The sequence below is a fragment of the Drosophila guanche genome, unplaced genomic scaffold, assembly GCF_900245975.1.
Source record: "Drosophila guanche unplaced genomic scaffold, DGUA_6, whole genome shotgun sequence".
Classification (NCBI taxonomy): Eukaryota; Metazoa; Arthropoda; class Insecta; order Diptera; family Drosophilidae; genus Drosophila; species Drosophila guanche.
The window spans coordinates 2,253,666-2,274,270 of NW_022995744.1; the positions used below are offsets into that span (position 1 = coordinate 2,253,666).

General features: G+C 38.4%; 1 protein-coding gene across 1 annotated transcript in view; it reads right to left on the reverse strand.

The window, feature by feature from the left end:
* Window positions 1–20,214, reverse strand: part of LOC117579307 (nuclear hormone receptor FTZ-F1) — a 49,195-nt gene extending 28,981 nt beyond the window's left edge. The window contains exons 1-2 of the mRNA XM_034265116.1: window positions 18,700–20,214; window positions 14,080–15,388 (exon numbers count right to left, since the gene is read on the reverse strand). Of these exons, the coding sequence (XP_034121007.1) occupies window positions 14,080–15,250 (1,171 nt within the window). The 5' untranslated portion in view covers window positions 15,251–15,388; window positions 18,700–20,214. The remainder of the gene's footprint in view (window positions 1–14,079; window positions 15,389–18,699) is intronic.
* Window positions 20,215–20,605: the final 391 nt, after the last annotated feature.

Consider the following 20,605-nt stretch of genomic DNA (forward strand, 5'->3'; position numbering starts at 1 on the left):
AGGGGGGCGAGCGTAAGGAGCGTGTTGGCGTGAATATTGTTTTTGATGTAGATGACATATGAAGAAAATATGTAAAATTTGACAAATAATACAATAATAGTGTATGAGTGCCGGGTATAAATGTTGTGACGCGTAAGAAGCGTCTCACACGTCCCTTCTCGTTTTGTTTGCTTTTTGTGAGGGAAAGTCCCATTGTATGTACTCGCATCGATGCGCCATATGGTTGAATGTTTAATATGACTTTGCAATGAATGTCGAATTGGTAATGGGGAGTATTCGATGTTTTAATGGCTTGAGTGTGTTATCCATTTCGTAGGGGTTTATTTTGATGGTATTATAAACCACTCGAATGGTTTTAAGTTTTGTGGCTTGAGGGCTTTATACTTGTATACAATAAGATTAAGTGGGATCTATTTATTATCTATTTAATGTAATTATGTATGTGCAATCATTCCACAAATACATACATATGTACATACATACATATGCAAATACATACATACATATTTATGTTGTCTAAACCGCTTCATCTAAGCCTATTATCGTTATGCTCTCGTTCAATTTCCTAATTTCCTTGTTTCAGATTTTTTTTCTGCACATCTACATGTGTATGTATGTACATATGTACATATGTGCATGCATACGTCCAATTTCATATTTTCCTTTTCCTGTGTCAGGTTCAATGACTGACAGAATCCTTTTTAAGCTTTTTCCTTTATTTGTTCCTTTCTTCATTGCATCCGTTATCTCTTTAACAACACTTTTGTGATATGGTCGATGCATCTTATACATATGTACATACATTTGTATGTATGTGTGTTTTCCATGCTTTCTGTTTGCTTCTTTCCATTTTCCCCACTTTGGTCCTTTCTCGCTATTGGACCATCCTCCACATCAAGTCCACCCATCATTTACACACAGCTGTTTGCTGCAGCAGTAACAACTGAACCATGTACCAGATATATGTACATATGTATCTAAATATATACATAAATATGTACATACTTCTACACCAACAGAAAGAGAGAGTACATACATATGTATTTACATATATGTGTATGTAGAAAGAGAGAAAGATATGGATAGAGAGCGCACTCGGCTTGTGCTTGGCTTGGTTGAATCGACCCCACTGAACGACTCTTGGCTCTTGGTTTTTTAATCAAATCTAGGTGACCCAAATTGCATTGACCCAGTTTACAAAGCAGGGCAGGGGGTATTGGGTTAGAGGCACAACTACATATGTATAAGCCACACATAACCGAAAGAAGCAAGTGCACCACATGTGTCCTTTCAGATCAAATGTTGTTGCAACATTACAAAAAAAAAACATTCAAACAGAAAACAGCAAAGAAAACAACCCAAGTTTTAGATATAAAAAGTCTATCTTAAGAGTTTCAATCAACTTTAGGCAAGTCATAAAACCAACATCAGTAGAAATACTCTTTATATTTTGAGAATTTGTATTTGTACATTGCATTTGTAATTCAAGTGAAGGACAAATGTTTATATTTATATTTATATGTATGTACATACAGTATATACAAACAATCTGTAGGCAGGTTGACAATGGATAGGAAAGACGGTGGCTAGAGCAATGATGATGATGTCAAAATGGCAATGACGCTGTCAACCACTTTGGGGTTAAAGTTCAACGATGTCAAAACTAATTAATTTTCTTGCCAAGTGAAGGGTTTTTATTCAGCAGAAACTGTTAGACGAACTCAGGGATAAACCAATGAATTTTAATCGCGCTTCGAAGTTGGATCTTGGCAGTAGATCTCCTCAGTATATTCAACATCAACAGCTTCAAGAAAAGAGAATGCATTACTTACATATGTATGTACATGTACATATGTATGTACAATGTATAAGGACAACAACGTGTTAAAAACTGTATAGCCAATTGAATTGATCAATAATTATAATAAAGCTTTTAATAATAATGCTTGGAAACGTTCCTTTTACACTACCCGACGCGATTTTTCCTCAAGGAACCAAAGCAACTTTTTATGAAATATATTTGGCTTAGAAATTAACTTTTTTTTTTAAGATTTTTTAAAATCTAGATATTTTTTCTTTTTTTTTTAGAGGTAACGTTTTGTTGTTTCACATTACTTAAGTATCTTAGATCTGGTTGTAAAAAATTTTGTTTGTCTGAAAAGCTGATTGATGCAGCTAAAAAGAGGACCCAAGCACTTTGTGGTTTTAGCTTACAGTCTGGGAAATATTACGCTTTGAAATGCCTAAATGAATTTTAAAACTCCGAAAAAGTCGACAAAAAATTATATGTTGTGTCCCCTATTTTTTTAAGTAATGGAAGGGTATTGCTCATCAAAATCTATGCCGAGTTGGTTCAGCTAAAATTGGTTGACCAACCCTCCAACCCTCCAAACCCTTAACTTTTAAACTTTTAAATACTGACACATTTTAGGATTTTTTTTGAAAATAAACTGGCAGTTGGGAGCGGGTTGGCTAAAATTGGTTTTTTATATTAGCTCAAGCAATTTATTAGAAATACAAAAAAACGAACAAACGAAGTTTGTTTGCAATGCCTGTACCGTAGAACCACAGTCAGACGGGCAGGAGGCGTATTTTTGTAGTTCGCGTAATAATTATGAATGTTCTCATTGTCCCGAGTGCACCACCCAATGTAGTTCTTTGCTAAGTTCTAGCCAATGACTAGTCCACGTAAACTAGTTAATGCGAGCAAGTAGCCCAAGCTAGAACCGCAGGGAAGCTTAAAGCCAAAATTTCCATACTCTATCTATAATGTTTTGAAAAGAGTTGTTTAAATGTCTTTTCCCATTTAATTTCTGCTTTCCCGTGTCTTGTATTTGCTTATCTGCAATTATTACAATGCCATGATCCAAATTTCTCAACTAATGATTGCGACAAATATTTATGACAGAGATAATTATAAGCAAAGAGAGAAAGAGTCAGAGCTGACTATACAGAAATCCATATGTATGTATGTATAATACATTTATGTACATGTATGTGTGTCCATAAAGCAAAGGCTTGTGAGTAAAATCAACTTGTTAAATGTAAGCGAAACAAATCAGCATATCACAATGGCGGGATGGGGGGCTTCCATCCATCTCGCTCTAACACTCGTTTTTGGTCATGTGTGTGGCAGAGTGAGACAAAAAATTGGCCAAGTGCAGTAGGCCATGCAAATAGTCAAAGTGGGTCAGCGCTATCAAAAGCACAACAACGATGGCTGCCACCAACACACAGACTACCAGACATACATACACACGCACATACTTCGACAGCATAATAAACGAACGAAACTGAAAGCTTTGGTCACACTTCGGCTCGCAAAGTGCTTCGCATCGTGTCGTGTCGCTTCGTTTCGAAGCTGATGCAGATAAGACGAAACTGAATAGAAGCAGCAGCAGGTAATGGATGTGGAGTGGGGAAAGACACTGTAAAGACAGTGGAAAAGGCAGGAAAAAAGCAGCAACAAGAAAACCCTTACATTTTAAGCAAATTACAAAAATAAATAAATATACATACATATGTACATATAGTACATACATACAAACAAAAACATCCCAGACGACCTCACCACAAAAAATACGAGTATTTCTTGCTTATTTTAATATTTTATGAGAAGAGTGATAACAGCAGAAAAATAAACATAGTTACATCATACAACACACAGAGAAAGAGAGATAGAGACAGAGAGAGAGAGAGAGAAAGAGATAAATACATACATGTGCATATGTTCATGTGTAGGAATATTCGGAGTGTACATTATATAATTATTTGCAATAACAATTTGTATACAAATTTAATAAACTCTCTTTCCTATTACAAAATCTAGATTCCAAAATGATGAATTATTTTTTTTTATTTTATTTTTTTTTTCTCTCTCTTTATATTTACAATCTGTTTGTTTAAACAATAAGTAAATTGTATAATTAATATTCAATTAACAGAAATAGCAGTTTTCCAATGAGCCCTGCTATTATATATAACATCTTTTTAGTTTGTTGGATTTATCTATCAGGGATATCGAGAATGTGGTATCTTTTCAGTATTCTTACTGTTAGGCTATTGTCTAATAGACTTAAGGCTAAATTATTTTAGTGGTTGTGGAGTCTGTCGATGTATTTCTTACTAGTTTTCTTTATTTCTTCTTTAATGGTTGGAATATTCAGATCTTTGTGGATGTTTGCATTAGATACGTAAAACGGAGCATTGACAATGTGTCGCAAAGTTTTTGATTGGTGAATTATTTTTTAATTATATTTTCGACCTTGTCACGAGACTGTGACAATATTTTTGAAAATATTTTGTGAAAGAAATATAGGAAAGGAAACCAAAAAAGGAAATAGAAGAGGAAAATAATGTACATCTGTGCGAGTGTGTATGCATGTACATACATACATATTTACATACATACTTATGTATGTACATATGTACATACATACACACATACATACATGCATACATATTTACGTATATAAATGTATATATTCAGCAGAATCTGGCAAATTAGATCGCTCACAAATTAGAGTTGTCTAGATATAAGAACCGTCCATTTTATTGCATGGCGTCTCTGAAATTAGAATTTAAACAGTCTGGTCATTGGGACAATAGTGCATCTGCACCTCAGCTGTGTTTTGTCAAATTTTAAATTTTTTCTTCATCTGTCATCTACATCTACAACACTTCTCACACCAACACGGTCGCCGCCCTTCCCTAGACCAACATACTGCTGACTTGCGGCAGACGCAGAGGCAGCGCCCTCACACAAAAAATAAAAACAAATAAAAGCTGCGGGACGGGGTGGGTTAAAAGTCGGAAGAGTCAGCGCCAGGGGGAGGGCTGAGGCAGGGGCCGAGTGAAGCAGAAGCAGAGTGTGAATGAGAGAATGTAAAACGAGCAACAAAAGCTGCGGGACAGGGTGGGTTTAGCCCCTGGAAATTAATTTCTCCATTGTGGCTATAATAAGGATCCGATCGGATCCCAATTTGGTGATAGATATGGCCATTCACTACGGAATGGCGTTTTTAGTATTCTTCAAAATTGATGCTCTTCTATTGATGCTGACCAAGAATATATATACTTTATGGGGTCGGAAACGCTTCCTTCTGTGCGTTACATACAACCGTTAGTCCCCACAAATACAATATAACAATATACCAATAATTACATAAAAATCACGACGCTTTAGCATGAAGCTAACTATATTTTGGTACCTTTTCATAGAAATCGTCCTCCAGGAAATTTGAGAAACGTCACAAGGATTGAGTGTGCTACGTGTGAGACTTCTCATTACGCGAGAAATTCTATATTTGATAGCAATCGGGAGACCGATCCGGCCATTCCATTGAAAGTACTCTATTCGCTCCGCACCAGTCGGAAGGGGGCGGGACTAATTTTTGAAATACACTTGTAATGGTGTGATATCCCAGCCATCTGAATTTAATTTGGTGGCTCTAGCTCTTATAGTCTCTGATATCCTCATCGCTCATCGAGACGGACGGAGAGACAGACATGGCTATATCGACTCGGCTATTGACACTGATCAAGAACGTTTCTTTCTGTGCGTTACACATATAAATAGGTTAAAAATTGGTTGAGGAATCTGGTTCGAGTAAGCTGTAAGATGAAATTATGAATTTGTTTTGTTTAAAAATAAATGAAGCTGATTTTGTTGAAATGCAAGTTCTGTATGTACATCGCTATACATTTTCAGTGCCGAGTTAGACCGCTCAGAAGTTATACGACATTAAAGTTTGAAAAATCTTTGGTTCATTTATGTAAGCTGAGAGTAGACTGTACTTCCTGACGGAGTGGATCACAACAAATCGCAAACATGTATTAATAAAAACCACAACAAAATAGTCAAGACCGGCCGCAACAATTTAACAAAGCACATAAAAGCTAGTCAGCTAAAACAATTGTTTGTTTGTACATACATGCATTTGTGTACATAAATATGTAGATATGCTCAGATTTCTGATGAAAATTAGAATACCCGCTCAAAGAGGGTTTCAAAATGCAATTGAAATGAAATTAACCGGGAATGTGACATACGCGATAAGGTAAAGGCGATAAGTGAAACCAACTTTCTGCCTCTTTGTCTCTCCGTGTCTTTACGCGTTTTTTTGTGACGTTGCGTCGTTGCGTCGCTGGTGACGTTGACCGACCCCATTTACCTAAACTGCAAAAGTTGCTATTGTGCTTGTATCAGTATTTGTTTTTCTGTGTTTCTTGTTCTCTTTCTGTTTTTAATTTGTTGGAGCTTTTGTGGCAAAAAGCTCACACTGCATTTGCTCCTCTACTCCTCTGTGCTATTATGAAAAGCTCTCGCAGTTTCTGCCCCTTTTGAGTATCTATATCTGAATGGGAATCTCTGAGTTTACCTATGCATTTATGTCCATATGTACATACATATGTATCTTTATATTCTTTCGCCATATCTTGCCTACAATCTGCTCTGATTTGAGGATCGTTTACACTTTAAAGTTGCCTTATTGTTTTGCAGTTGGCGTCCCGCAACTATGCCAACACTCACACACGCGTCCACATACAGGCACTCAACACTATCACATCGCACACTTGTATATGCACGCTGCAAAAGCTCTCGGACCGAAAAGCTCTTGGACCACTTTGCTAGTGTGTGTTTGTATGTCCATGGGGTCTTTTTCTTAAGAATAAACTACTTGTGTGCGTAGTTGTGACTTGAAGATTGCAAACGGTTTAACTTGGGCGACCGAAGAACGCCCTACTTGGGATATACATTTGGAAGGGTAATCTCAGGCTAAAGGGTCTTTTTATTAATGACAGAAAATGCAGGCGCCAGTAAACATTAAAAAGGTACCTTCTTTCAAATATTATTATTTGAATTTCGGATATTTACTTTCTGCAAATGTTAGGGCATTTCAGGACTTAACTTTAATTGCGACTGGAAGATTGAAAATTCTTCATAAAGTATCGATGTGTTTGCTTTTGTTTGCTTTTGTGTTTTGCTTGCTTCTTGTTTCTATGATTTTACATTTCAATTTGATAAAGATTTCCAACAACTATTTAAATTTAAACGTGTCTTAATAATAAGTATCGATTAAGGCCAATAATTGTAAATCATGAGTGTTAAGTATTGAATTTCATTACGATATACCCGCACACATGACGTATACGTAATTCAAAGTGAAAAAATATCCCTAATTACGTATACGCAACGATAAGGAATAGATAAGACATTGAGAACCCCATTGTAGTAGTGCCTACTTGTGCCACTCGTTTGATGTTGGTCGTAAATATGTATTATTCCGAGAGACAGAGAGATAGAGGAGGAAAGGAACAACTGTTAAAGCTGTGAGTAAATTAATGATGAACATACAACGAAACGATTGAAATAATAAGAAGAAATACATTTATTTTTGTTATTCATCTATGGATACTGCAATTTGACGATATTGATATTAAATTTAATGGATATTACCGGGGATACGGCAGAGCAACGCAGTATAGATTGCAGTATAGAATTTATAGTCGTAGTCGTACAATTCTACACTGGTATATTAAATAAATAAATAAATGTACAAAAAATAAAATCGAGAATAATGTCTGAAACTGAGAAGCAACTAGGTCAGGGCATTACATCTCCCCCTACCCCAAGCACCACTCCATTCACCCACTAGAATGCACCAGGGAGAGGCGAAAGAGAGGGCGGAACGATATACCGATGAGCAACAGAGATAGCAAGAGAAAATGAGAATCAACTATGATGCAAAAAAAAGCAAAACACAAGAAAATTAAAAATCAATGCGCATGCATTCTCGCTGGCTGTCTCTCTCTCTCTGTTTGCCTCTCTCGCTACAAAGCAGATACCCCTCTCCTATTCCATCCCATCCCTCTAGTGTATTGCAAAATTAGTGCACGACAGTACTGCTGGCGTCGACAGCGTTGCAAGCAGAGGGAAAAGTGGCACAGGGTCAACTAGCGACCCATTAGCACACTTCTCCATCAGGGGGAGGCAGACTGCAGGGGATTGTCGGAGGAGGCAGACAGCGACGGCCCCCTCCCATAAACTCTCAATGGTATTTTCTCATTCGAGCTAAGGTTAACAACAAATACTACATGAAAAGCAACAATAAAATGGTTAAAGCAAAACAATAAAAAACAATATAAAAGAAAAACAAACAACCAGTTGTAATATGCATTTCACAAATAAATAAAAAATAAACTTATTGCTTTAATGATAGGCAGGTAGGTAGAGTAAATAATGTATGGTATGTACTTGTTTATTAAAATCATATTTTCTATTGCATGAATAAGCATATGCACAGTTTGTACTGTATACAAATAAATGAATCAAACTATATTATGTATTGCATATATTATATATATATCATCTATAATTATTGATATATTTATGTAATGCAAATGAATCAATATATTTTTACTTATGTAAATACAAATTTACATATGTACATTTGCATGTAGTTACATATGTACATATGTATATACAATGTACATACTTATGTAGGTATGTACATTTATACATAAATATATATAGTCCTTCCCATGGTTTTGTAATTTTAAAATTAAATTTTAATAGCTTGAATTTCAGTCAAAAGTTCAATAATTTATTTTCCCAGATAACCTTTATTCAAAGAAAAAGTAATAAGTAATAAGCCAATGGTCATTAGCCATTCATTTAGTAAAAAAACAAACCTTAAAAGCCCCTTTCGTACCATTCAATCCCCTCCTTTAATTGTTCAGTTTTTATTTTGTTGATTGTTTCAATTGCTTGCTTCTTGAGGGCAGACAAAACTTGATATTTTATGCACTTTTGTTCAATGTTCCATCCTTGATTGCATTTACAAGATTTCTGTTTTCTAATCGCTTGACTAAGCTCTATTGTTGTGTTGATGTACATATGTATGTATGTACATATATGTAGTGAGGTTTCATTACAGCATTTGCGGTTTACCAACATTTACGGCACAGGCAACCAATCCGTGAGAAATAATTAGAATTAGAAATAAAACGAGTGTGAATGACCAATGTGGAGGATAGAATGTGAGGGATTTCTACGCTTGCCTGGGCTAATTGTCGACTAATTAATTAACCAAGGAATACCAAGTACCAAGTGTTTTTCTAAAATAATTCAACAATTGGAACACGAAGACCATCTGAATCTGCAGAATCATCAAAAACAGCACAACATGAGTTCGTAATTATCCAATAATGGTTCTACAATACAAATGTCAGTAATTATTGTACAAAGGATTCATGTAATCCAATATAAATATTATTTCAGAAACGCTTCACTTTTTCATTTTTTTAACCTTTCAAGTGCCTCACTAACCCTTCTTATAACATCATTCGATATTTTGGTTGAGTCAAGTCATAATTCATGCAACCTTACATTCTTTAAAATACATATGTACCTATGTACATGCATGCATGTAAACCTGCATCAATGTCGCATCCCAATCCTTTTTCAAAGTCGAAGCCTTAAGCTCCAAGGCCAGAATGGGAATCAGACAAAGTGGCAGACGTGATTTGCATATAGAATGACCTTGAACAGGTAAAAGAGCCACAGCACAACAACAAAGGACACACCCTCATCCACACTCGCACACATAGCGATTGGGGTGCAAGGTCCTTGGGGCAGACTCTGGGTCTGGCTGACTACGACAGCGACAGCCTTCGCATTAATTTCGCGACCTTGTAATGCATTCCACGATAGAACCAGTATATTTGTATATGGATTACATACAACCTACTCGACTCGTTTGTATGTGTATTCTATATGCATTGCCAATGTCGTGCCCCAATTTGCTGCATTTTGCTAATTTATTTTTGCCATGCAACAAGCTGCTGCTGCTACCGACGCTGACTTTGACCCATTTAAATCCTTTGGGGCGCTAGGCATAGACGCAAGGCAGCGTCAGCCAACGCAAACGCAACGCAAGCAGCGCCACGACGCTGCAATCTATGTCAATGTCAGCCGGCAAATGGCGGGCAGCGACAAAGGCAACGGCGACTGCGAAATAAAACCAACTGAGGCAGAACAGAGTGTGTAAAAGAGAGACAGAGAGGTAGAGAGAGAGAGAGAGAGAGAGAGAGAGAACACGCCTAGCATGGCGCTGCCGCTGCGCTGATGCACGCAATGACCTTCAAATTTCTATGCAATTTCGCTTTTTGTTTTTTTCTCCTTGGGCCCAATCTCCAATATTAGAAAACGCAATGCAACGCGACGCGACGCTACCCGAGCGAATGAGTGCTGTGCCACAACAACAAAGTCTCGCCTGAGCTTGACCCAAATTCTAATGCCCCAAACTGACCTTGCTCCGTTTTCACTATCTCTCTCTATCTCTCTCTCTTTTTCAATCTCTTTCTGTATCTGAGGATGAAAAAGTGTGAAATTAAAGTTTCACTTTCACGGAATTTATTTTGTTTTTTTATGGAAGGCTGACAAGAAGGAGCGGTTGGGGCAGGGTAGTTCTTCTGACATTGCTGAATGTCAATAAAAACACACGTTTACCACTGACGCAGCAATAGCAAAGCAACTGCAACTGCATATACAAATTTACATGATTCATGTACATACATATATGTATGTATGTATGTATGTATGTATGCACATATGTATGTGTGCATCAACATTTGGCAGGCCTCTGTCTGTCTGTCTGGTCTGCCTCAATTGATTGGCGAGCACGAATATACATATGTATATTTGTAAATTTTTATTCTGCGGATACACTACATGTGAGTGAGGGTACAAAAAACTGTTAAGACGAGAAGGGACGTGAGAGACGCTTCTTACGCGTTTTCTACATACATATGTCATCTACATCTTCATACATATACGTTTCCGACCCCACAAAGTACATAAATTCTTGATCAGCATCAATATCCGAGTCGAGTTAGCCATCTCAGAGACTATAAATGCTAGACCCAACAAATGTTGCATCCAGATGGCGGTATGCTCACACTGTTGCAAGTGCATTTGCCCCCGCAAAGTGCGAAAATGTACTGTATCCACAATTTTGAAGATAAAAGAAAACTGAATTCCCATTCGGTAGGGAAGGACCACATCTATCACATCACTGGACTGGAATTGCATCATTATTATTGTGGGGTCGAAAACGCTTCCTTCTGTGTGTTACATCTTTTCCCCACAAATACAATTTACTACTTATACTATTTACTCTTAGAGTACCGGGTGTAACAAGTATTTACGTGCGTCACAAATCTTATACCAGAAACTCAGTCAGTATATACATACATATGTGCGTATGTACATTTATACATATATGTACGTATGTACATTTATACATATGTATGTAACCTTAGTGTGATTAATACATACATACATACTTATGTATTTAACATCATGATTTTTATCGAATTTTACATTTTTTCTACATCTGATATCAACATCTACATCACTTCCCACGCCAACACGCTCTTTTAGCGCGCCCCCCTCCACCAGATCAGCACACTGCCCGAAGCAGGGTGTGGAATGAGCAAAACATAAACAACAATTGTGGATACATCAGATTTTCTGCCTTTGTAGGGCCGGGAGGGGGCAGGGCGATACTTTGAAATACACTTGTTATGCAATTGGTGGCTCTTGCTCTTATAGTCTCTGATATCCTCATCGCTCTTCAAGGCGGACGGACAGACATATGTACTTACATGGCTATATCGACTCGGCTATATACTTTATGGGGTAGAAACTTGTCCTTCTGTGAGTTTCATACATCCACTTTCGAGCACAAACACATTTTACTCTTCGAGTACTGTGTAAAATTAAGGACATAGGTTATAATTTCTTTCGTCTCTTCCTGAGTTTAAAAGTAAAAATTTCTTTAAAAAAATACTTCACAAAAATTATTATTTTTGCATCTTAAAGATTAATATTTCCCAGACGGTACGCTATAACCACAAAGTGTTTAGGTACCCTTTATAGATGCATTAATCAGCTCTTTGGAACGTAACAAAGATAACTACAACCAGATGTAAGATACTTAAGTTATGTGAAAAAAAGAAGAGATTCCTCTAAAAAAACTTTAAAAAATACCAGTTTTTAAAACTTTTATAAAAAAATGGTCTGTAATAAAAATCAATGTCAAAAAACGAATAAAACGAATAAAACGAAAAGGGACGTGTGAGACGCTTCTTACATGTCACAACTTTTATACCCGGCACTCAGGACTACATCTAGATGTAGAAGACATCGCCAACCACTAGATATCGTTCACATTACAGAACACGTAGTAAGAGCCTACTAAATAAAATGCATCAAACAAATTGGATCAGTTAATATTTTCCAATTTATGAGATACTTAAAACAGCAACAAATTGGTACATTCTTGGACCGATAGGTTTCACAGCAAAGTTTTCGAATGTGGCGCCATCTATGAAAATTTCTTGTACGCAACTTTGATGGTCCAATGGTCTGCACATTCTGTGCAATAATGACCGATAGGTTTCACAGCAAATTTTTCGAAAGTGGCGCCATCTATGACGCCATCTTGTACGCAACTTTGATGGTCACTCTTTTTCTAATACAGAGCGTTAAAAACCGAGTCTTGGTTAAAAGTCGGAAGAGTCAACGCCAGGGGGAGGGCAGAGGCAGGGGCCGAGTGAAGCAGAAGCAGAAGCAGAGTGTGAATGAGAGAATGTAAAAAGAGCAACAAAAGCTGCGGGGCAGGGTGGGTTTAGCCACTGGAAATTAATTTCTCCATTGTGGCTATAATAATGATCCGATCGGATCCCAATTTGGTGATCTGATAGATATGGCCATTCACTACGGAATGGCGTTTTCTTTTATCTTCAAAACTGTTGATTTGGGAGGTTTTCGGCCTTTTGCGGGGGCGGAAGCGGGCGTGGCTCATTTTTGAAATACACTGGTTTCAGTGTGAGCATACAGCAGTCCAGAGGCAAAATTTGGTGGCTCTAACTCTTATAGTCTCTGAGAATTAGCCGACAAACAAGACGGATAGACGGACAGACGGACGGACGGACAGACAGACAGACAGACATGGCTCTATCGACTCGTCTATTGATGCTGATCAAGAATATATATACTTTATGGGGTCGGAAACGTTTCCTTCTGTGCTTTACATTCAACCGTTAGTCCCCACAAATACAATATACCCTATTTACTCTTCGAGTACCGGGTATAAAAAGTACATTCAAATTTCGGTACAATCAAAAACCCAGAAAGATAGTTAGTTGCATTGTGTTTTGTGTTTTAGACAATTCCAGACATGTTTAGAAACTCCATCTTACGGCATGGAGATATACGACAATGTTTACGAGTCAAGATCTGTGTGGGTAGAGGTAGTTGCTGGCCAAGGAGGAGGTAGGCCGTGTGCCATCTAAATAAATTAAAGATTTTAGACGATCGACTGGAATTGGCGGGAGGTGCTTGTGGAGGATATTTTGTAATGAAAAGATTTCAAAAAATATCAAAATTTGACTGGCTTTCAAAGAAATTCTAAGTAAATTCCTACAATCTTGAGTTGAATATTGTAATACTTAACTGTATATTACATATGTTCATACATACATATTTACATACATGCAAATATATATCAAATATCTGGAATTCAAATATTTTGTCTGGCATCTTTGTTCTCAGACTATATTCCATAAAAATATGTTAATTACAATTACCAGGAACACCAAATCAAGTCCTTCGAGCTTTAGATGCATGCGGAGGGGGGCTCTATTACAGTCTCTTATACGTCCTTAAAATTAAACCCAAATGAATGACTATCCAAATCGAAGACCCAAACGTTATGTTTGTAATATTCTGTTTTATTTTAATAATTTATGATCATTAGTTGCTTTATTTTGTTATTTTTAACTTTATTTCGTGAAATTTTCCTTTATTTTTCCTTTGGTTGTTTTTATTTATTTATTTATCCTTTTTCCTGAAATCTGAAATTGTAATTGCATATGCAGATCTTTCGCAGAGCAACAGAATATTGCCAAACCACTTTTAATATGGGGGAGGGAGTTCAAAAGGATTATCGTATATACTATGCAAACATATATGTAGATATGTATACAAAACTATTTTAAAGCTCGACTTACCTCCGTGATCATCGATTTCCAGACCGAACTCATCCTCTGAAACGGACTCATCATCAGAGCTGAGATTGGATCCACTGTGATTGCCACTTTGTTGTATGGGATGCTGCTGCTGCTGTTCCTGCTGATGCGTTGTACTAGTGGTAGTCCTATGGATCTCATTCTCATTCCCATTGGGTGATTGGGTGGTTTTGGGTGCAACACAGGAGCTGGCAGCTAATTCCTCGATGCTGTGCAGTGAGCTTCTTGTCTGATTGGCACTGATTGTTGTTGTCGTTGCTACACCCGATGCGGATCCTGAACTCGAACCCGATCGTGCACCTACTCCCACTCCAGCTGTGGTTGTGGTGGTACTTATATGGCTTTCATCCTTGGAAGTGCCTTGCACATCAAAATCCAACAGCTGAGCGGTGCTCGAGGACAGGAAATTGCTGGTGGAAACGGACGCCGAGTTGGTGGCACTCGGTGCCAGGGGTTTCAGCTGATGGTACTCTATAATGGAGCTGCTGGATAGTGAGGACTTCTGCAGCAGTGCCGGATCGATGCATTCATTCGATGTGGCTTGAGAATTTCGATGGGAGAAGAGGATGTTGGAAAAAGAAGGTACGGTCACCGATTCGATGATAACTGATCCTCCGCCTCTCTGCAGCGATTGGGGAGCTCCCGCACCTGTGTGGCTGGTCCCGTTTTTAGCCTCCAAATTGTTGTTGTTGTTGATGATAGTGTTGTTCTGGCTAGCTGTTGTATTTGTTGGATTGGGGGCGCCCATTAGGGTCATGTTGCTATTGCTATGAGAATTGGGACTGGCTACAAAGAAGCGTTCGCAGAGGCCGCTAAGAGAGATGCCACCATCCAATTGGCTGCCATCAAAATTATCTGTGGAAATGGCTGCTGCTGCTGCTTCTGCTCCTTCGGATTGTGCACCATTGCTGCTGCTGGTAGCAGTAGTATCCTTCTGCTGCAGCTGCAGCTGAGAGTAACTGAGGAATGGCAGCATGGGACTACTTCCCGCCGCCAGCATCTGATCCTTGTGATGATGGGCCATAAGATTTTGCTGGTGCTGCAGATGATGATGATGGTTGTTGCTGTTTGTTGCCTCTGTGACTGCTGCTACCGCATAATTGCTGCTGCTGCTGGCGCTCTCCGCCAGCAAAGGTACATTGAAGGTGTCCATCTTTTACGGTATATTGTGTGTCCTTTCTCTATATATAGATTATTTCAATTTTATTTTTGTACGTTTCGTTGTGATGTGTATTGTTATTGGATTATTGATTGATGGCAGGTAACGATGGTAGAATTATTTTTATAATTTCTGCAAGAGAAAAAACAATGATTAAAATAAACGAGAATTATACGCGTCACAACTTTTATACCCTGCACTCAGTACTACATCTGCACCTTAGCGGTTATTTGTCAAATTTTAAATTTTTTCTTCATCTGTCATCTACATCAACAACACTACTCCTCCGCCACCCTCCCCTAGAGCCATACACTGCAGAGTCACGGCAGAGACGCGACAGAGGCAGAGGCAGAGACGTGCCTGCGCGAAGTCGAGTGTGAATGAGAGAATGTGCAAAAAACAAATATAAGCTGCGGGACGGGGTGGGTTTAGAAACTGCAAATTAATTTCTTCATTGTGGCCATAATAATGATCCAATCGGACCCAATTTGGTGATCTGATAGATATGGGCATTCCCTACGAAATGGCGTTCTTAGTTTTCTTTTATCTTCAAAATGTTAGATTTGGGAGGTTTTCGCCCTTTCGCGGGGGCGCAAGGGGACGGGGCTAATTTTTGAAATACACTGGTTTCAGTGTATGCATATAGCAGTCTGGATGCAAAATTTGATGGCTCTAGCTCTTATAGTCTCTGAGAACTAGCCGACAAACAAGACGGATAGACGGACAGACGGACGGACGGACAGACAGACATGGCTCTATCGACTCGTCTATTGATGCTGATCAAGAATATAAATACTTTATGGGGTCGGAAACGCTTCCTTCTGTGCTTTACATACAACCGTTATTCGCACAAATACAATATACCCTATTTACTCTTAGAGTACCGGGTATAAAAATACAAATCAGAAAATTCCTAAGTCAACACAAGGTCATGTTGAAGGTCATGTTCGCTTGTGAATTGTACATACATTATAGGTCAAGGGCAAACATAACTGTATACAAAAGCATGTCAAGGTCACCTCTTTACAGGTACGAAACAGCTTTAAGAGCTTTCCCCTGTAAGCTTTCTGCAACTATTTTGTCTCTATATCCTAAAGTAATGCCTTTTTAAATTGAAACTATTACATTTACGGGAAATCTTAGAAATGCTAACATAAAATGTTAATATGTACATATGTATGTATGTATGTATGTATGTATGTATGTACATTAGGCCCATAAAAGTGGCCATTTGTTATTTAACCTTTAGCCTGTGTGTGTTTGTTAGACTTAATTTTTCCTAGTTCCTAGAACATGAATAAATAATAAAGTTAAAGACAAAGCCAGAGAAGGACATTTCGAATTAAGAGTTCAATTAATATACATATATACACACATATGTATGTACAGCTGCGGCGTTTAAAATAGCACCATGAAAATAATTTTTTTCATTGAGATATTTTGTTAAAACAGTGGTAGAACCATGAAGGTTTTTAAAACTATTTTATCAACTTTGTGGCTTAATTCAACTTTGATGGCTTTAGTTGGAAATATTTGAAAGGAAAAGGAATTATTCCGGTATTTGGGCGGCAACAAAAAACGTTTCATAAAAGCTCAAAAAACTTCAAATTTAATAGAAATTTCCACAATTGTATTCAAAGGTTAATCATTTGTTTTAAAGCTTTTGACAGCAAAAAAAAATGCTGAGAGTCCTGTCATAAAATGTAACCATATTTTCGCGTCTTTCCTGGGGAATTCATCTCCACAAATCTGGCAGAACCCCCAAATCTCAAACTTTTTCTTTGTTTTCGTAAAAGAAACATATTCCTTTTCATTTTCCCAAAGATTTTCCCTATGTTTCATATCTGTGGACGGAGCAAGAGAAAACATTGAATAAAAGTTATTGTTTTAAAACCCCTTAGAGCTCTCTATATGGTTTGTTTTGGGTAATTTTCCTGATGAAAAGACACAACTCAACGTAATTTTCTATTGCATTGCTTTATTATATAATAACAAATCCATGTTGATTCATCATCGATTCCAGCACGGGTAATTTACCACCTCCATAAATCGAAAGGCAGCACATACCATGATTCTTGTCTTAGCATGATTATTAGATATAAAAATGTGTGAAAGGGTTGTGTTAATCATTTGGTAGTCGTTTTAAATAATATCTAAAGCTTTTGGCAACAAAAAATGGTGTCCCATGGTGTCTTTGCTAAACTGGATTTTTTCTCAGACTTCGAAAACTTAATTTATATTCTTTTAAGCTAAATCTGGCTTTGCCTATCTTTGGAAATATTTTAAGATCCATTTTAGCTCTGTGGCCGGCTTAAAAGGACCCCTCTTGCTCTCAGGAACCATTTTCAACCGAAATGTGGATATTGCGCCAATTCTTTCACGAGTTTCTTGTTGGATGTTTCATGTTTTAAAGCATGATACGAATCATTTTAGATGAGGAACCTACTATTTTCCTCACATAAGGATAGCTTTCTTCTTTTGTTAAAGTTAAAGTTTTAATCCTTTGGCTTTTTTCTTCCCTAAAGTGCTTTCGACGACTCATTAAAACGAATATCTGTCTGTTTACAAACGACTTAAACCACCGATTATTATATCAATTAAAAACATAAAATATCAAAAAGCTCGGAAATGTGAAAGTTTTTATGGAATACAAATTTTGTTCAATTTCGCTTCTTTTTCGAAAAATTACCACAATTTTTGAGAGCCGCCAAAAAATGTTGTATAGAACCCATTTTTTTAAACAATAAAGACTGTTGTACCACGCGGTGCTATTATTTTCGCAGCAACTGTATGTACATACATATGTACGTGTGTATATGTATGTATGTGTGTATATTTTTACCGAATTAAGTGTCCAAGAAACGGGACCCTCTTCACTAGTTCCCATAGTTCTATATAACTAGTCTGTTAGTCTCCTTACCAGTAGGAAAGGTACTGACAAAGGGATTTCCCTTCAGTTGAGAACATAGCCCCACCCCAGAAATCTTGTGCTTGTTTTCTTATACATATGTACTTCCGCGATCGTTCACTTAGTTGAGATCCATTTAACTTTGCTTATTAGGTTCGTGCCTGGTTCTTCTCCCCCTTTGGAAACAATTTTCCACTTCATAAAACCGAAAAACTGGTAATCCTCCACTCTGTCAAAACTTTAATATGTAAAGTTCATATGGTCATACATACGCACATTGGTATGTACATATGTACGTATGCATGTAACTTTAATTAACTTTATTCGACTTTCGGCTTATTTCTTATTCGTTAAGTTGGGCTTCGTTTTAAATCCCCCTTTAACCGTTTCCATACAGGGTTTGAATGCGGGTTCGTTCTCCTGGGTTCGGTCTCGCCCAACTAGACAAAAGACCTGACAGATGGACAGCTTTAGGGGTGGGGGAGGGAAGTGCGGCTAAAGAAGAAGTTTGTGGGGAACTGTGACTTGGACTTACCTTATATATGTGTATGTAGCTGACGTTGACGCTGACTGCTACACGTTCTCGTTCTTTCGTTGCGGCTTCTGCGCATGCGCCCAGTTTCCAGCTATGATTCCAAGACGATCGAAGAGAAGAAGAAGCAGCAGGAAGCTGCCGCCTCTTTGTTGTCTGGTTGGGTCTCGCTCTCTCGCCCGCTCTCCTTAGCTCTCTTTGGGCGTACAAAAACCAGTTGGAACCGAAAGCAAAAGTTCTATTATTATGTCTTGTACTTTTGCTGGTTTTCTTCTCCCTTTTGTTTCGCTCTCGCTCTCACCCTCAGTGCCTCTCTATTTTGCTATCGGCCTCTCCGCTTCACATGGGAATTCGTGGAGAAGTCGAATTTATAATTCGCAAAACAAAGCTTGCGTGTGATTCATAATGCTATCTCCCTTTCGGCGGATCGATCTCTCGCTCACACACTCCCTCTCCGCTCTGCTCTGTATATCGGTTCCTCTCTCGCTCTTGTTCTGCCACGGCCTGCAGCAACAGTTTCCGCAGCTGCTTCTTTTGCTGTTGCTGCGACGACGACACGGAGGGGCAACGACGAAAGCTTTTTTAGCATATTTTTTGCGCCCCCCTCACACAGACACCAGACCAGGCCCAGACACAGCCACGCACACACACACAGCCAGCGACGCCGAACGCATTTGCGATTTTATTTTATTTGTGTTGTTTTCACTATTCGTTCTCTTTTTTTGTGCGCTACTGCGCCAATTTTCTCGATTCTCGTGCTATTTGCTGGCTTGTTTCGCCTGTTTCCTCTTTGGCCTCGTCTTTCTCACAACGAATTTTGTTTTCTGGGAGGAACACAGACACACAGCAGAGGAGAATGAAATTATTGCAATGGGAAATGGGAAACTCTTCTTGCACAATAGTCGCACGCGCGCAACAAGCGAAAAGCTCTACCCACAAGAACAACAACAACGGTACGTATAAATTGCAATTCCTATTACACACACAGCACCAGCACAGTTTTCTGTATGGATACACACACAGCCACACTCACAGATAGAGATATAGTGGGGAACTTGTTGTTGCGTTTACTTTTACGGAGGGGGGACGCCGGGGCTGCTGCTCCAATCCTATGACACAACAACAGCGCTATCTATCGCCTTGCCGCATTCTGTGATAATTTCATAAAAATTGCACATTAGCAGGCAGCAGAAACCAGAAAAACACACGGAGGAACACACATTAGCAGTGGCACACGATGGGACACAACACAGTCCACTTCACTCCACTCCCGTTATGGACACATGGGTAATTATTTTATGCACCGCCTAACGCTCGATTCTTGAGAGTTATTTTCGCACCGTTTACTTTCACTTTAATCTCTATTTTGCACTCTCCCTCTCGATCGTGGTTTTATTTTTCGGGAAAAACTATTCACGGAGCCGCGCACAACGCAAGCAAAAAATTGGGTCTGTAGGCCAAACGCAAAACGCAAACGGGAACACAGTAAAGAGTAGCAAAAGTTGTTGGCGTAGGTAGAAGAAGACGGAAAGCCCTCGCATAGTGTCTGTGCATGTGTGCGCGCGTATGTGGATCTCCGGAGAGTGGCGGGGCCAAGGACAGCAGCAGAAACGAATTTATTCTTGGCCTTTAAACGTGCATTTGAAGAACAAGGACGGCAATCATATGAAAGCAAAGAAGCTTTCAGCTCAAAGCTCGCTCCCATGCACACTTACACACACGATACACGATAGAGAGGAACTTTTGTCGCTTGCCAAGAGCGCGCCAACTGATATCGCTGTGTTATCGAGTTTGAAATGCATTTCAAGCTTTCGTCATCAAGTAGTTTACACTGTGGATATACAATGTTTTCATATTCTCTCGTTTTTATACCCGGTAATCGAAGAGTAAATAGGGTATATTATATTTG